The sequence below is a fragment of the Polistes canadensis genome, unplaced genomic scaffold, assembly GCF_001313835.1.
Source record: "Polistes canadensis isolate GaletaPanama2010 unplaced genomic scaffold, ASM131383v1 scaffold_126, whole genome shotgun sequence".
NCBI classification, from domain to species: domain Eukaryota; kingdom Metazoa; phylum Arthropoda; class Insecta; order Hymenoptera; family Vespidae; genus Polistes; species Polistes canadensis.
Window position 1 is genome coordinate 228,853 of NW_014569673.1, and position 15,353 is coordinate 244,205.

Genomic DNA, 15,353 nt, shown 5'->3' on the forward strand with positions numbered 1-15,353 from the left:
ATATATATGTATATAATTATATATTGTATATAATGTATATTATTATTGTATTATATATATATATATATATTTTTTTTTTTAATTTCATTTTTCTTTAGAAATAATTTATCTTTTGATAGTATCTCAAATTTTCTCCCGATTAATTTGTATATTTTTATTTACAATATTTATCTCGTAGATACGAGATCGTTGTATTAAAACACATACGTGTTTGATATGTTAAAAAAAAAAGAAAGAAATAATACCGAAATGTAAAAATAACTATCATTGTAATAAGTAAAGACAAATATTTCTGATGAATTAATTGCAACGACTTTTATTGTTGTTGTTATTGTTGTTGTTCTTTTCTTTTGTTTGAATTCGTTTTGTAAAATACGAAAAGAGTTACGATAAAATATTTCACGTTTCGCGTAGTGTAACTAAAATGAAAATGCGGTGGTAGTCATTAAATCTAGCAGTCGCAGTCTAGTTATTAATATGAAGACAATGGGAAAAGACGATAAATGAAAAGCCGTGTAAGAGCTTCCCTAAGCTGTTTCAACGTTCATTGTCAATCTCGTATCTCGACGTTAAGCAGTTCCTTTATAGGAATATGTGTATATATATATATATCTTCTTTACAAAAGCTCGCAAAGTTATGCTCTCGTGAAAAGATTCTTTTGCGGTAATTAATAAGTTTCTATTGCAATAGAGTGATTTTATTTTTCCAACTGTGTGTTATATAGAATTTAGCTTTTGAAAATTATTTGGAAGTTTACCAATTCGTTGAATGACGAAGCGTTTCGTTTTATGGTTCCAACCATGAATGAGAGAGAATCTCTGGCAATGACATATTCGTTATTAATTTTGTCATATCTCTTTCGAAAAAGTACTCTTCTCTTTTTCCTTGTTCATCATCATCCTCCTTCTCCATTATAAATTGTCTATTTCGATAAATTTAAAATGAAAGGTTTTTCAAATGAAATTGATTATTTATTTGAAATTCGATCAAAATTATATTGAATTTTTTATTTGATAGGATACAGAACGAATTATACGAATATGATTATCATCAAACTTTTATATATTACTTTCGAATATTTCAATTTAATGAATACACGTGGAAAAATAAATATTCGATATACGTATATATTATGATTCTACGATTATACGCTTGAAAAAAAAATATCCAATTAAATATCGAAATATCTCGTTTTGCAATGAACATAGCAACCCATGAAATATTATCTCTTCCCTTCTCATGGATTTATTAACATTATTATTAACCTCGTATAAATAATCTAACATTATCAAGTTATATACGTGTTTTATACAAACAAGATTAACTAACGTGAGTTCGTTTAAAGTTTAGGGTTAAATATAGTTACAATTCCTAGTTAATTATGATAACGGAGCAGGTACGATGCAATCCCTTGTTCGTCAAATCTCATGTCAAGTTTGAGTCAAACAGCGTCCGAGGAAGCCGTTTTATTAGAACGTGGTTATAAATTAACGAAAAAAATCGGCGAGGGTTCTTACGCTAAGGTTTGTCTATTTCAAATCTTATTTGCAACTTATTATTAATTGTTGTTGTTGTTAAAAATATTTAAGAGAGTAAAAGAAAAAGAAAATGCAGACGCTTTTTGTTTAACGGGCAAATAAAAGAAAATTTTTGATGAGAATTCAACGATTCGTTGAGAAATTGTATCAACAAAAAAAAAAGTTATATAAAAATATAAATAAGTGTCAATAGATTTGTTTTCCACGTGATAATGGGAAAACGTTAATATAATCTTGTTTGAAAATTAACGTATGCAATAGAAAAAAAATGTTTCATTGAAAACAATCGTCGATTTTTCACTCAACCCCCTTCTTTACCCTCCGTACTGGAAAATCGATGAAAGTTGGTCCGCTGCATATGACATCGAAGAACAATCACGCGAACACGATGATTAAACGTTTCGGTAAACGAATTTGTTACGATCGTATGATGAAATAGAGTTTATTCTGTGAAAAAACATGAAAGCTCGTACGTTCATTCGTTCATTCATTTTTTTACAAATTCATACGGATTACTCGTGTATATTTTATCTCGTTCTTATTATTTTGTTATCTTTCTTTTTCTTCGAATAATAAGTCAACGTTTTCTTTTAAATTAATTTTTTGTCTTCTTCTTTGTTTCTCTTATTTAACCGTAAGAAGAAAACTCTACATTTTATTGCATGTTTAATATTATTTAAAAATATTTGTATAGGTTTACCAAGCCGATTACAAATCGCAGTATCGTTCGGTAAAGGATTCCACGTTGGCTTGCAAGATCATCGACACATCGAAAGCACCGAAAGATTTCGTTCGTAAATTTTTACCAAGGGAGCTTGATATTTTAGTTAAATTGAATCATCCACACGTGGTACATATACACAGCATCTTTCAAAGACGAACGAAATATTTTATATTCATGCGTTTTGCTGAGAACGGTGACCTTCTCGATTTTATCCTAAAGAACGGTGCAGTGACAGAGAATCAAGCTCGCATATGGCTTCGACAACTGACTCTTGGTATATACATACATACACACATATATATATATATATATATATATATAAATATAATATATTTTATATACTATCAAAAAATAATATAAAAGAAGAAAATAATTTTGTCTAAAGAGAAATATTTTTCAAATATATATATATATATATAAATAAAATCATAGATTAACGTTTTATTAATCGATATATTCGTTGAGAATACAGAACGTGCAAATAACGACGTACTCGACAATTCAATTATTGAGAAACACTAACGAGCGATTACGTCCTGTTCTATATCATTTTTATCAATCGATAATTCTCCTCCTCTTCCTCCTCTCTTTTTATTTCTCTTTTTGCTTTTGTTTTTTTCTGCCCATCAGGAATGTTGTGTTTCGTATAAAGCTAAACGATGTACGTACGTAACGTATCTTTCGCGCGTATATTCGAAACAATTAAACAATATAAAAATTCCAAATTTAATAACACGTAAATTGCATTTCATTGTACTTTTGGTTTATTTTTTTTTTTTTTTCAGGACTTCAATATCTTCACGAAATGGAAATCGCACATCGTGATATGAAATGTGAAAACGTATTACTAACTACGAATTACAATGTAAAATTAGCCGATTTCGGATTTTCACGATACATGATTGACAATCGTGGTAAACGTGTATTAAGTGACACGTATTGTGGTTCCTTGTCATATGCTGCACCAGAAGTTCTACGTGGTGCTCCTTATAATCCAAAACATTCAGACATTTGGTCTTTGGGTGTAATTCTTTATATCATATTGAACAAAGCCATGCCTTTCGATGAGACCAACATAAAGGTACTTTACGAACAACAAATATCACGTAGATGGAAATTTCGACGAAAAATAGACGAAACGTTAAGTGAAAATGCGAAGAAAACTGTTACCAATCTTTTGGAACCTGACGTAAGCAAACGTTGGCAAGTTGATCAGATATTATATTGCGATTGGATAGCAATGGATGAAAGATTATTGATTTTGACACCTGCTGAACAAACTGCTCTTAATAATGCTATAGAGGAACGTAAAAAGAACGAAGAGAAATTTTCTAAGAAGGTAAACTTTTACTTGAAAATATTACAAAATTGTTTGTACAGAATATAGTTCGTTGTATTTTATTGTATTCGTTTTTTTTTTTTAGAAATCTCTGAGAATCGAAAAGAAGAGTGAAAAGCAGCAAGATAATATTAAAGAAACTGTCGAACAACAAGTCACCATTTTAAAGGGTGCTACAAAGGTATTCGATGTCATTGTTAAGAACTATATATACAAAATGTATATTACATTACATTTATCGAAATTTTTCTCATTTCCTTTCTAGGCTAGAGCATCATCTCTTTTACCAACTGGTCTTTTTCAAAAACTCGAGACGTAATCGAATATCATTTGGTATACAAGTACAATTGGAAGCATGGTTCTTAATTGCATGATACATATTCCCATATCTCTCCATTTCTTACTTTTGTAAGCCAACCCATTTGAATGAGAATACGATTTAAATGCAATATCCACGTTTTACCTATAAAACAGTTAAGGTATCCATTTACCTCGAAGTAAGCTAACTGAACAATGGAAAACTAAGGATGCAATTAAATTAGAAAGACGATATTGGATAGAAACGTGTATTACGTATCCAATCTGGGATTGTTTTGGACGATGAGTTGAGTTTCTAGTAATCGGAAAACGATTAAAGTTACGGTGCAAATTCTTCTTAGTAAATTGGTCTTCCTTTCAAGATCTATATAAACGATCGATTTGATCGTCTTAATTACTATTACTGCAACCCTAATTCCTCTTCGTTCTTTGAGAACTATCCTTTTTCATTAGTAAGATGTATTTAATTGTAAGAGAGAGAGAGAGAGATCTCATATATACGCTTAAGGATAGTTGACACGATAACTCAATGATTCTATTCCACTTCCATTAGTTGGTGGTAGAAATCTGGTAAAAGAACATTAATTCAAAGGGAAACACATTTATATTTTATAAAGGCAATTATAAAACGGAATCGTGCGCACGCACGCACTCCATTTTCGAGCTTCACATTTTGTTTGTAAGTTCGTTATTTCGTTGCCCGTGAACCCTTCTCTCTCGTGTAACGAAGTACCTTTTCGTGTAAGGGTAAAAGGTGTTTCCATAAAGTTGTGTCGCGTAGCGTGCGACCTGCTCATTGCAGTAAAAGACTGTTGTGGTATAATGGTAGAGGCGAGTTAACTTGGCATCGTATAGTCATCCTTAGTAATGAGAACCTTCGTAATGTCCTAACGTTATCCGGAAATTAACATCGTTTGAATATCACAATCAGCCTTGCCAGGAAACCTGGAACATTTTCAACGATCGAAACATTGAAGATATGAACACCCTTAGCAAATCTATACTTAAGCAAAAAGAAATAAGATGAAAAAATAAAGAATATAATAAAACAATTTAAAAAAGAAAAACTATAAAAGAAAACAATGGGTAGAATTTAGAGGGATTAATGTGTGGCATGAATATTCAACGCTAATAATTTTCTTTTCAAAGGTTAATTAAATTAACTTTAAGTTGATGAACTGATAGAATAGAAAATAAATCGTTACTGTAGGTAGTTTTATTTAGTTCTTGATGCTTTTGTCCTTGTATTGCCGAATTAACGTTGAAAAAATTCTTTTGTTCGCTTCTCTTTCTTTTTTATATTTTTGTTCTTTCCTTTTGGTTTTATTTTATTTCTCTCTCTCTTCCATCGATTCAATTCTATAGAAGCTGGAAAACACGGAAACCGTGTATAAATACGTGAGAATACATAGAAATGTGGAGTAGGATTTGAAAACCGTTCGATAAGAGAATAGAAAGGCTTTATAATCAGAGTGGTCCCAAGAGATGATCGATAACCGTTCGACTTCATCTAGAGATAAACGACAAATTCGATTGAAACGTTAATAAAATAAAGAAACATGTCATTACGTTCCTCTTATTCGTCTTCTGCTTTCTTTTCTTTTCTTTTTTTATTTTCTCATCTTTTTTATTCTATTTAATTTTTAAAACACACAACCTCTGGCGTTTCCTTAAAATTTATTTATTTATTTATAATGAATATTTTGTATACATTTTATTTAGTTAGGAATAACCTTTTTTCTAAAAGAAAAGAAAACTATTTTGTTGATTACTCGAATGTAATTTAATTCAAATTTAATATTTCAAAGATAAATTGAATAAAGTAAATTTGAAAAATCCCGGTTATAGTATCGATCGATAGTATCGTTTATCGTTGTCACGTGACTCATGCAGAAAACTTCTCATTGGTACTTTCCCGCGAAACGATCCATGAAATGAACCATTTGTTGTGGAACAGAAAATTACTTTTGAACTCTTTATAATGTAAGTAGAAACTTTCTTATTTAAATATATACTTGATTCGGTGAAAACTTTGATGTGCAAACATTTATTCGAAAAAATAATAAAAGATTTCTATTCTTGAAATAAAAATCATTTGCATGCAAAACGTATATGTATATATATATATATATATATATATATATGGAACAATCAAATATAAATTATTATAAAATCAATAAATCTCTCTCTATCTCTCTCTCTCTCCAAATTGTTTTTGAGCAATCAACAAATTTAATTGTCACTTTAATTTGTGTAAATATATCTAAATGAATTTGATTATTTGATTGTAGTAATGAGCGGGCTTTTTAAATAATTTGAATTATAAATGAAATCACATAATTAAATTCTCACATATAAAGTGGTATACTAAAATTTATTATTACAGTAACATAAATTAATTAGACAAAAACAAATGAATGAATTAACATATGTTTACACATATAAATAGAATTTCTATAATATTTATAGAATAACGTTTATACATATCACAGATAAATATGTAACATTTTTCATTTTATCTCTGATGCAGTTTAATTACCCACGTATACAGGTTTCATGAAAACAGTACCATCATTATTTATATTTTTTAAATAATATTCTTTATCATAAAAAAATGTTTCTATTGTTCCTGTTAAATTTGTTTGAAATATATGTCGTGGCCTTCCAAGTTCATTAATATTCCAAACTCCATCTGATCGAAGCATTAATAATTCTTTATTTGATAGTATACCAGTGATAAGCATATTTGAAGGTGGTAAAGTATACTGTTTGACATTATCCCCAGAAACATAATGAAACGCTAACATTTCTAAAGGTAATTGTAAAATAATCCATAATGAATTTCCTACAGATTCTATTGATGCTTTGAGAATATTTGGTACGCAAAAAACTGCAAGAAAAAATAATATAAATGAAATATTTCATTAAATTAATTGATACACATTTTTTTGAACATAATAACTGCATAATAATTTAGATAATGATAAACCTTTTTTCTGATAAAATCTTGCATCAATAATATTGCCAATTGAAACACAATCAGATGTAATCAATACAATAAATGTATTTTCTCTAACAGATAAAATTTGAAGTCTTGTATAATTACTTATATTCGATCCAAGACTAAAGCCTTGTATTTTAATATTGTTACAAAATAATGATACATTTTTTAATTCGCAATAAGAATTAATATTATTTTGTAAGTAATTATTATTTGAATAGGTTGTTAATGCATTAATATTTTTCAAAATTTTTAATTTATTTAAGAAAAAGGCTCGATCTGTAATAAAAAAAAAATATATATATATATACGTATATATAATAAATAATTCAAATTTTTATTATATTAAAATTAGAATTTTATATACTAACTATTTAAAGCAGTTCCTGCTACCTTTACTACCTCCGCAATCTCTGTTAAATTATTTTCTATAGATTTCAGTTTTTCGTATTCTTTGTTAAGATTATTTAATTTGATACCATTATAAAGACCATCAATGAAAATATTTCCGAATACTTCTAAACTATCTTTTAAAATAATATCTGTCTCTAGTATTTGTACAGTCTTATTTTTCTTTAACAGATTACTGGTAAAACTTGTCAAATTAATATCATTCACTAAACCATCAATTAATAGACTCGGCATTTTAATATTACCATCGAATATTTTCGTGCCATTAATAATTTGCGGTTTGGATTTTAGTAATGCATTTTCAATTTTTTTCCCCATTATGGTACCATCCAAACTGTTAATAATCAATTTTATAAAAAAATTATAAATAATTCGTTTTGATATAAAAAATAATATTAAATAACTTTCAATGTTTCTACTTGTTAAAATAAATTCAATTATACCTTAAATGTGAAAGATTTATATTAGCAAAAGTCTTTTGACCTTTAACTACAATTACATTTTGGTGATTTGATAATACTGCATTTTGTGACCATTCACTGAAATTTAATCCATGTAAATTTTTAGTTGTCAATCCTAAAACTGTTTTCTTTCCGGTAACAACATTTGTTTCACTACTATGTTTCATAATATCGGTTCTTAAATCCATGTTATTAATTTTTCCTTGTAAATTTACTTCACCTGAAAAAGAAAATTAATTATATTTTTCTTTTTACATAAATCAAATTTTTATTTAAGATTATATTAAGATAAGAAAATGATTACAGAACCTGGTAATATTAATGTATCAAAATGCCAGTTGCCTATAATTATTTGTGTCTCATTTTTTTTAAAAGACATTTCAATTATATTCTTTATGTATGAATCAGAAGATTGTATAGATAAATTTTTAGAACCTTTGATATTGTCAATTTCTATACTACTAAACCAACAAGGAACATTTATTACTTGAGGTTTAGTTTTACTTAATAAATTGTATGACATATTTGTCCAAGAACCATAATGTGGTACATTAAGAGATGTCTGAAAAATATGAGTATTAAAATGCTGTTATGTCATGATCAAATGAAACATTTTCTTTCTTTTGGATAATTATTTACCTTTGTGATATTATTTCCTAATAAAGTCATATTTTTAATGACAAAATTATTACCAGTTACAATTATATTTTCATCAATTGTATAAATTTCCGAAAAGAACTTTTTCAAATTGATGTTATTTATATTTTGTACAATAGGTTCAGATGTAAAAGTTACATTACCTAAAATTAAAATCTTTCATAGAGTTATTTGATATAAATTTTTATTATCGCATATAATAAATATTTCATTTTTACCTTGTATTATATAATTTTTTGAAGTGTTGTATGTTTTATCAATGATAGGTTTTGGTATATTTAACATTCCTACTTGCATGTTACCCAAAATATGTTTTGAATGCAAATTTGGATAAAATGCTGGATCAGTGAGATTAAGTGATCCATAGGAAAATTGTACATTGTTGGATTTTAATCCCATATCTATAATAATAATTATAACATTTTAAGAAATGATTAAAAATTTTTTAACATTTTCATATTTTAAAAATTATTTTTTGTAATTTATAATTAAATCTCAAATGTGTGGAGTTGAGAACAAAATTATTAATTAAAATAATTACTTACTAAATGTTATATTATTTAAAGAAATTGTATCATCTATTCTAACAGCATTTTTCATGAAACGTTCAATATCTTCACCATTAATAATTTTAGCATAAGTATTTCCTTTTGAGATAACATTTCTAACTGTAGTAGGAAGTGGAAATGTAAATCTTGCAGGAACTTGAAGATTATTAACTTTCAAACGTGTTACATTTCGAATATCTTTAAAAATGTTTTTTCCTATCCACGTGTTTAGAATTTCTTGAAATCCTATAAAATATTATTATAAAATAAGAAAGTATATCACACACACATCAAGTATTTAGTAAATTGTAGATAAAATTCTATTGCCTTTTAGATTAAATCCTTTAATATTAAATGGTAGAATATCTTTTACATTAGTTACACCAATGAAATATTTTTTCGATAAATCAATAGTATCGATAGAAGTTGTTGTCTCAAAAATAGTAGAGTTTAATTCTTTAGCTCCAAATACGTGAAAACTGTTCAAATTATCTACATTTATATTTTCTATCAGTACATTAGATAATTTTAAGTTTGAAACATTAGCAGTTGAAACGCATAAGGAAAAATTAAGTCTATAATATTCATAAATAAAAGTTAATATTTAAATACAAATATATATATAATGTATCAAACGCACACAATAGCATTAGGATACATACTTTGGAATCAATGATGCTGGGTAAGCTGAATGTGGTAATATCACATCATAATTAATTTGTTTTTTTCCTGAAATGATAACTTTATTATCAGAATAAGCTGTTACCCAATTATTATAATTTTTTATCGTAACATTTCTCCAAACCTACGAATAATATTTAATTACATATTTATTTAAAAACATAAACAAATAAAGAAAATACAAATATATTGCTTTCATACCACATTATTGTTAGAAAATATTAAATGTCGTGGGAATTTATTATCTATTAATATTCCATTATCCAAAATAACTTTTAAAGATTTGCCATTTTGCCTGTATACGTCTTCAGTTCTCAGTGTATTTACGATGGTAATATTTTGGAAATTACGATTTCCGTTTATTTCCATAAAGTCTGACACACGTTTAATTGGCATTAATGAACTTGCACCTTTACCTTTCAATCCTCCTTTTAAAGTAATTTGCCCTGTTACGTTTACTTTTTTTACTGTTATACATCCTGAGATTTTAGATGGAGGACCATTTAATGGTAATAAAAATCCATCTTTCTCCAAATGCAATTCTTTTACTGTAATTTTTTTTGCGTGTACAGTTTGGGTTGTAAAATTTGTAGCAATATTTAATGGCACAACGCTATGATCAACGTCTAATTCAACAAAAATGTGATCACCTAAAAAATAATATATATATATTTAATAACACATTTACACACATAAATATAATTATAAAATTAAAATAAGAAAAGAAATAATCATATTAACTTTTAACTATTTGATCACCGCTTATTTTTAATGTATTTTCTTGTAAATCTGACAATGAAACATTATTGATTAATCCTTTGAGATGCAAATTTGTAGGTGTTAATGCAATAATAGGACACTTGAAGTTATTAATGTTTTCTACTTTTAAATTTGAAAATGTTATATTCTGATTAATGTCTTCTATGGATTTTAATTTAAGCAATGGATTATCTTTTCCTGTTATTATTACATTATTAACCTTGCATTGTGATTTACATGTTACTTGTACTTTATTAGCTCGTAGTGTTTTATATTGAACATTACTATTGTTTATTTTTTTATTTAAATAATCATTCATTGCTTGTATTTGTGTATTCAAATATTCGTATTGTCTTGTTAAGTTTTGCAATTCTTTTGAATCATATCCATTTATCTATAATAATATAATTTATTTTATATTAAATTATATATATAAAAAAAAATATATAGAATATTATATGCAATATAGCATGTTAGATCCAAAAAAAAACAAATATTTACATTTTGAGTATCAATTTCACGTATATGACCATTTAATATAGACAATGGTGTTTTTAAAATTAATGTAGCCTTAGGTATTCTCTGTGCAATAGCTGTAGCTTTAATGCACCAAGATTTTATTTCATTTTTTAATCCAACTAAAGATTTTATTTCACCCCATTTTGGCTTTAATAATTTCCATGTAGAAACTCCATGTGTTATGATCATTAATTTATTTTCATGAATATAAACCAGATAAATATTATTGACTTCTGACACTTTTGCATTTAATCTTACAAATTTCCATCCATCGTATTGATAAATTGTTACAACATTCTTATAGAGTGACAATAATACAACTGCATTTTTATCTATTAATGGTATTATCTTTTCTGCGCTAGATATTTCTTGAAATGACATAAAATACCCATGTACTTCTTTGTACATAACTGTATTTTTATCCGTAGACAAACATATATAATATTCTTTCAGATGACCCTTGATTACATCAAATGTAACAACAGCATTGCTAGCAGGTAATGTCTGAATTATCATAAATTTATTCAAATGTAAAGAATAACGTAATATTATTGTGCGAGATGAAATACAAATGAGATTCATAAATCCTTTATTTTTAAAGAATGTTAATTTTTCTGCTCCAAAATCTAAAGTTTGTATTAAATCAAAGTGTGTATTAGTCCAAATATAAATTGATATATTATGATGCGATGCTATGCCTAAATATAAATCATTCATGTAATGCCATGTATGGATATCAGTTATATCAGGTATTTGAATAGCTTGTACAAAGGATAGTGTATACGCAGTCTGAATATAATCAAATTTCAATATTATTATATTCTCAATGAAAGTTTGAATTATAGCTATGGTATCCTGTATAGAGTTGTCCACTATTATTCGTATACCATTATATTGCGAATATGTTTTAACGTGATTCAATTTTTTATTCTAAGAACAAAACAATTTTTTATTAGTAATATATGTAATCTATTAATATATAGTATATTAAAATACTACATACATTTAATTGATATAAAGATATTCCATTAGAGTTAATGCCTGCCATAAACCAAAAGAAATGTCCATTAAATTTAAGTGGAAAAAATGTTATATGTTTAAAATCTTGTACATTAAACGTCGATATTTCGTCGAAACCTTCCAGAATATTAATTGCTGAAAAATTAATGTTTTATATCAAATTTGTGTTTTAAGGTCATTTAATCTTTCGATAATGACGTTCAAAATTCCCCGCGCTTTATTGTAACTAAAGCGTACGATATATGTTTTTACATCAAATCCTCATTTCATAGTGTACTAATAGTTTAATAAGAACTGTCAATATTCTTCAATTTTAAATTAGATGCAATACTTAATTACTGTATTATAAATAAATTTAGACGCGCGCGCGCGTGTGTGTGTGTGTGTATATATATATTAAATAAATAAAATTAAAATGAATTTTTTTGAATAAATATGCATCTTGCTTCCTAAGTACAGTTTTGATTCATGGTTATATTATATTATAGGTTATATTATATCAATAATATTTATATAATCTTTAGCCTTGAACCTTTAAACTGAACTCAAATTATTATTTTACTTCATGTTTTTTTTCTTAAAATCAGTATTATCTTTTTAAGATATCAATATAAATAGGTTGTTGCAAGTGAACAGTTTCCATATGTCTTATATATCATTTAAATACAATGTCTCTTTACGAAAATATAAAAGAAAATTTAACAACTCAAATATACGAATTAGAAGCATTACAATCGGTTTATCCAGAAGAATTAGTAATCGCAGATCAAGGAATTTTAGCTGACATTAATAATTTTATTGAATTTCCTCAAGAACTTCCGCAAAGATTGGAATATTCTATAAAAATTTCTGAGAACGAAGTAAGATTTTAATAATGATTACACAATATATAAATAAAAATAATATTTATATATTTTATTTAGGCAACGATTGAACTTCAAGTATGTCTGCCGACTAATTATCCGCAAGAGAAACCTGAAGTTTATGCTAGAACTCCTTCGCTAGATCGAACACAACAATTACTTTTAAATGAAGCATTAGCAAGTTTTTTAAATAAGAATGAAAATGGTGATCCTTGTATATATTCGCTGATATCATGGTTACAAGATAACATAGAGAAATATCTCAAAAATTCGAAAGTCAATAAAGAAAGTAATAATGAAAATGAAAAGAAAGAATATGAGCAACCTGGTGAATTAAGTTTTGCTAGATATTGGATTTATAGTCATCACATATATAGTAAACTTAAAAGACGAGATATAATTAATTTAGCGAAAGAACATTCTCTCACTGGATTTTGTTTACCTGGCAAACCAGGAATTATTTGTATAGAAGGTACAAAAACGGATTGTGAATTGTGGTGGCAAAAGGTAGAATAGTTATATGGAATTATATTAATCGCTGAATCCAAAGTGATTATGAGAAACTTAAACCTACTCTTTTTAAAATTTCGTATAACATTTTATGTTATAATTTTCAGATAAAAGTTATGAATTGGCATAAAATTCTCATTAAATTAATAGAAGATGAGATCTTAAATGATGAAAAAAATATAAACTCCATGCGTAAATATCCTAACTTTCAAGAAATATCTTTTCCTAGTTCAGATCGTCATAATGATATGGGACAATTACTTACATATTTAACCGACCATCAATCTCAGCATGTTTTTAATGAAATTTTTGGTATCAAAGGCAAATTTACCCATTAAAGTAATCATTTAAAATATCTTAATCTATCTTCTTAAGTTAATATATATATATATTAAGACAAACAAACAATATTTCTATAACATACCGACAGCATTGTTGAATGAATCATGTCTTTTATGACGATTAATTGGATTACTTGCATTTTCAATATACGAATTTATTTTTGTATCGATTTGGTCTAATGTATCAAAATGTAACGAATGATTTTCTGAAAGTAAGTTTTGTAAGTTCGTTGAATAAGTTAAAGAGTGAGTTAATAACTGCTGAATAAATAAATAGAATTTTCTACATACCATATTTTGTTTTAAGCTTTTCAAAAAATTTAGTTAAATCTTCTAATGCATTAGTCAAAATTTCTGATCCATGACTTAAATGATTATCACTTATATTGCATATAATTACGAATATTATTAGAAAATTTATCATTATGTGCTAAACTTTACTCGTCAAGAGTAACACACTATAAGTAAGTTGAATTTACAAGATCAGTTATATCTCGATTATTACAAGGTGGTAATATTTAATGTGTACATTTTTTTTTGTATAATCAGGTCATATGGATTAAGGATATGATGATACTTTATTGATACTATGAAACCTATGGAATACAATACAAATGTTGAGCGAATTTTCTTACTGTAATAAATAAACTAATATATATATACAAATACTAATCTATCTGACTGTAGCATAACGTAGAAATTCATTAGTAAGAAATTGTCCTGGCATATAAGGGGCAGGTGGTCCAAGAACATCTTGTGCTGGAGAGTGAACTTTAATTTGTCGCATATGAGTATCTCTACCATTTTGATGATTGCTTATAACAGCTATTTGGATCATAAATGTTCTGATAGGTCTTTCATTTATATCCTTTATAGGAATAACCACCCATCCACTTGGTTCATTAAGATCCATGACTTCAACTTCTTGAAGATCATTGAAATTGGTACCTGCTCTAATACTAATTCTAAAAATAAATTTGTATCAAGAAGCAATTGAAATTTTAATTGTTATATTATTACATTTAATTGTTATATTATTACCTGCTCGGAGTATAGCTTTCATCGAGTTTATAATCTGTATAAATACATATGTCTCTTATCGTTGTTTTTCTTTTGAATTGTATATTTACCAAATGTGGAAGTTGCCCATCAGATTGCCAATATGTTTCGGTTATATCATCTCGGAGTTGATCTACTCCAAAACCTGGCTTACAACTAGATAAACTCCATATTGCATGATTGCCTACTTCTCTTACTCTACCAGCTAATTCTTCTTGCACAGGATCTGTTTCTCCTAATGATACAAATATATTAAATATTAAATATAAAAATTTAAATAATTAAAATATTATTATAAATCAATATATATTTAAAAAACAAAATATTTACCTGTGTTATTGGCTTTGTTACTCATTATAAAATTACTTTTTAATTAGGGAACATTTTCTTAAAACAATTATATATTAATTAGAAAAAAAATGTTTATGTTATTTTACATTTATTGACAGAACACTGCAGGATAATAACATAGATCAGTGGCGGCATCATTGAAGTGTCGATATTTGGAATTAATCCTTTTCGATCTGCAGTTAATTTCACACCTATTTCTTAATATCGTAATTGTTTCGTGTAACCGACGTTTGAATATAAAATAGAAAGTTA

At 26.7% G+C, this 15,353-nt stretch overlaps 5 protein-coding genes across 6 annotated transcripts in view; 3 read left to right on the plus strand and 2 right to left on the minus strand.

Moving 5' to 3' along the window:
* Positions 1–15,353, plus strand: part of LOC106788115 (metalloendopeptidase OMA1, mitochondrial-like) — a 212,597-nt gene that overhangs the window by 162,570 nt on the left and 34,674 nt on the right. The window lies entirely within an intron of this gene.
* LOC106788118 (testis-specific serine/threonine-protein kinase 3-like) lies at positions 1,429–3,956 on the plus strand. Its single transcript, XM_014751100.1, has 5 exons — positions 1,429–1,524; positions 2,234–2,537; positions 3,049–3,602; positions 3,688–3,783; positions 3,868–3,956. The coding sequence occupies exons 1-5, from the start codon at positions 1,429–1,431 to the stop codon at positions 3,919–3,921; spliced, it is 1,104 nt and encodes a 367-aa protein (XP_014606586.1). The 3' UTR covers positions 3,922–3,956.
* On the minus strand, positions 6,402–11,844 carry LOC106788102. The gene is made up of 14 exons (XM_014751054.1): positions 10,940–11,844; positions 10,421–10,832; positions 9,881–10,329; positions 9,661–9,803; positions 9,326–9,573; positions 8,996–9,244; positions 8,669–8,851; positions 8,543–8,593; positions 8,433–8,449; positions 8,103–8,355; positions 7,776–8,013; positions 7,293–7,666; positions 6,910–7,200; positions 6,402–6,810 (listed from the first exon to the last, which is right to left on the minus strand). Exons 1-14 carry the CDS (start codon positions 11,672–11,674, stop codon positions 6,452–6,454), a joined length of 4,002 nt encoding a protein of 1,333 aa, XP_014606540.1. The 5' UTR covers positions 11,675–11,844; the 3' UTR covers positions 6,402–6,451.
* Positions 12,258–14,317, plus strand: LOC106788120 (RWD domain-containing protein 2A). 2 transcript variants are annotated; one of them, XM_014751104.1, is made up of 4 exons: positions 12,258–12,837; positions 12,901–13,347; positions 13,458–13,689; positions 14,241–14,317. In XM_014751104.1, the coding sequence occupies exons 1-3, from the start codon at positions 12,646–12,648 to the stop codon at positions 13,686–13,688; spliced, it is 870 nt and encodes a 289-aa protein (XP_014606590.1). In that variant the 5' UTR covers positions 12,258–12,645; the 3' UTR covers position 13,689; positions 14,241–14,317. The 2 variants fall into 2 exon arrangements, with proteins under 2 accessions (XP_014606590.1, XP_014606588.1); XM_014751102.1 differs by lacking the exon at positions 14,241–14,317 and having other exon boundaries at positions 13,458–13,979.
* On the minus strand, positions 14,251–15,243 carry LOC106788121 (anaphase-promoting complex subunit 10). The gene is made up of 3 exons (XM_014751105.1): positions 15,081–15,243; positions 14,733–14,985; positions 14,251–14,656 (listed from the first exon to the last, which is right to left on the minus strand). Exons 1-3 carry the CDS (start codon positions 15,103–15,105, stop codon positions 14,365–14,367), a joined length of 570 nt encoding a protein of 189 aa, XP_014606591.1. The 5' UTR covers positions 15,106–15,243; the 3' UTR covers positions 14,251–14,364.

Excerpts from the sequence above, each read along its gene's own strand:
- LOC106788118 (XM_014751100.1), top strand. The coding sequence starts at position 1,429 with ATGTCAAGTTTGAGTCAAACAGCGTCCGAGGAAGCCGTTTTATTAGAA. Across the intron at positions 2,538-3,048 it reads GCTTCGACAACTGACTCTTG|GACTTCAATATCTTCACGAA; the intron begins GTATATACATAC and ends TTTTTTTTTCAG. Across the intron at positions 3,603-3,687 it reads AAGAGAAATTTTCTAAGAAG|AAATCTCTGAGAATCGAAAA; the intron begins GTAAACTTTTAC and ends TTTTTTTTTTAG.
- LOC106788102 (XM_014751054.1), bottom strand. The coding sequence starts at position 11,674 with ATGAATGATTTATATTTAGGCATAGCATCGCATCATAATATATCAATT. Across the intron at positions 10,833-10,939 it reads GTGAAATTGATACTCAAAAT|ATAAATGGATATGATTCAAA; the intron begins GTAAATATTTGT and ends ATATTATTATAG. Across the intron at positions 6,811-6,909 it reads AAGATTTTATCAGAAAAAAG|TTTTTTGCGTACCAAATATT; the intron begins GTTTATCATTAT and ends TTTTTCTTGCAG.
- LOC106788120 (XM_014751104.1), top strand. The coding sequence starts at position 12,646 with ATGTCTCTTTACGAAAATATAAAAGAAAATTTAACAACTCAAATATAC. Across the intron at positions 12,838-12,900 it reads TAAAAATTTCTGAGAACGAA|GCAACGATTGAACTTCAAGT; the intron begins GTAAGATTTTAA and ends TATTTTATTTAG. Across the intron at positions 13,348-13,457 it reads GTGAATTGTGGTGGCAAAAG|ATAAAAGTTATGAATTGGCA; the intron begins GTAGAATAGTTA and ends TATAATTTTCAG.
- LOC106788121 (XM_014751105.1), bottom strand. The coding sequence starts at position 15,105 with ATGAGTAACAAAGCCAATAACACAG. Across the intron at positions 14,986-15,080 it reads TAACAAAGCCAATAACACAG|GAGAAACAGATCCTGTGCAA; the intron begins GTAAATATTTTG and ends TTGTATCATTAG. Across the intron at positions 14,657-14,732 it reads GAAAGCTATACTCCGAGCAG|AATTAGTATTAGAGCAGGTA; the intron begins GTAATAATATAA and ends ATTTATTTTTAG.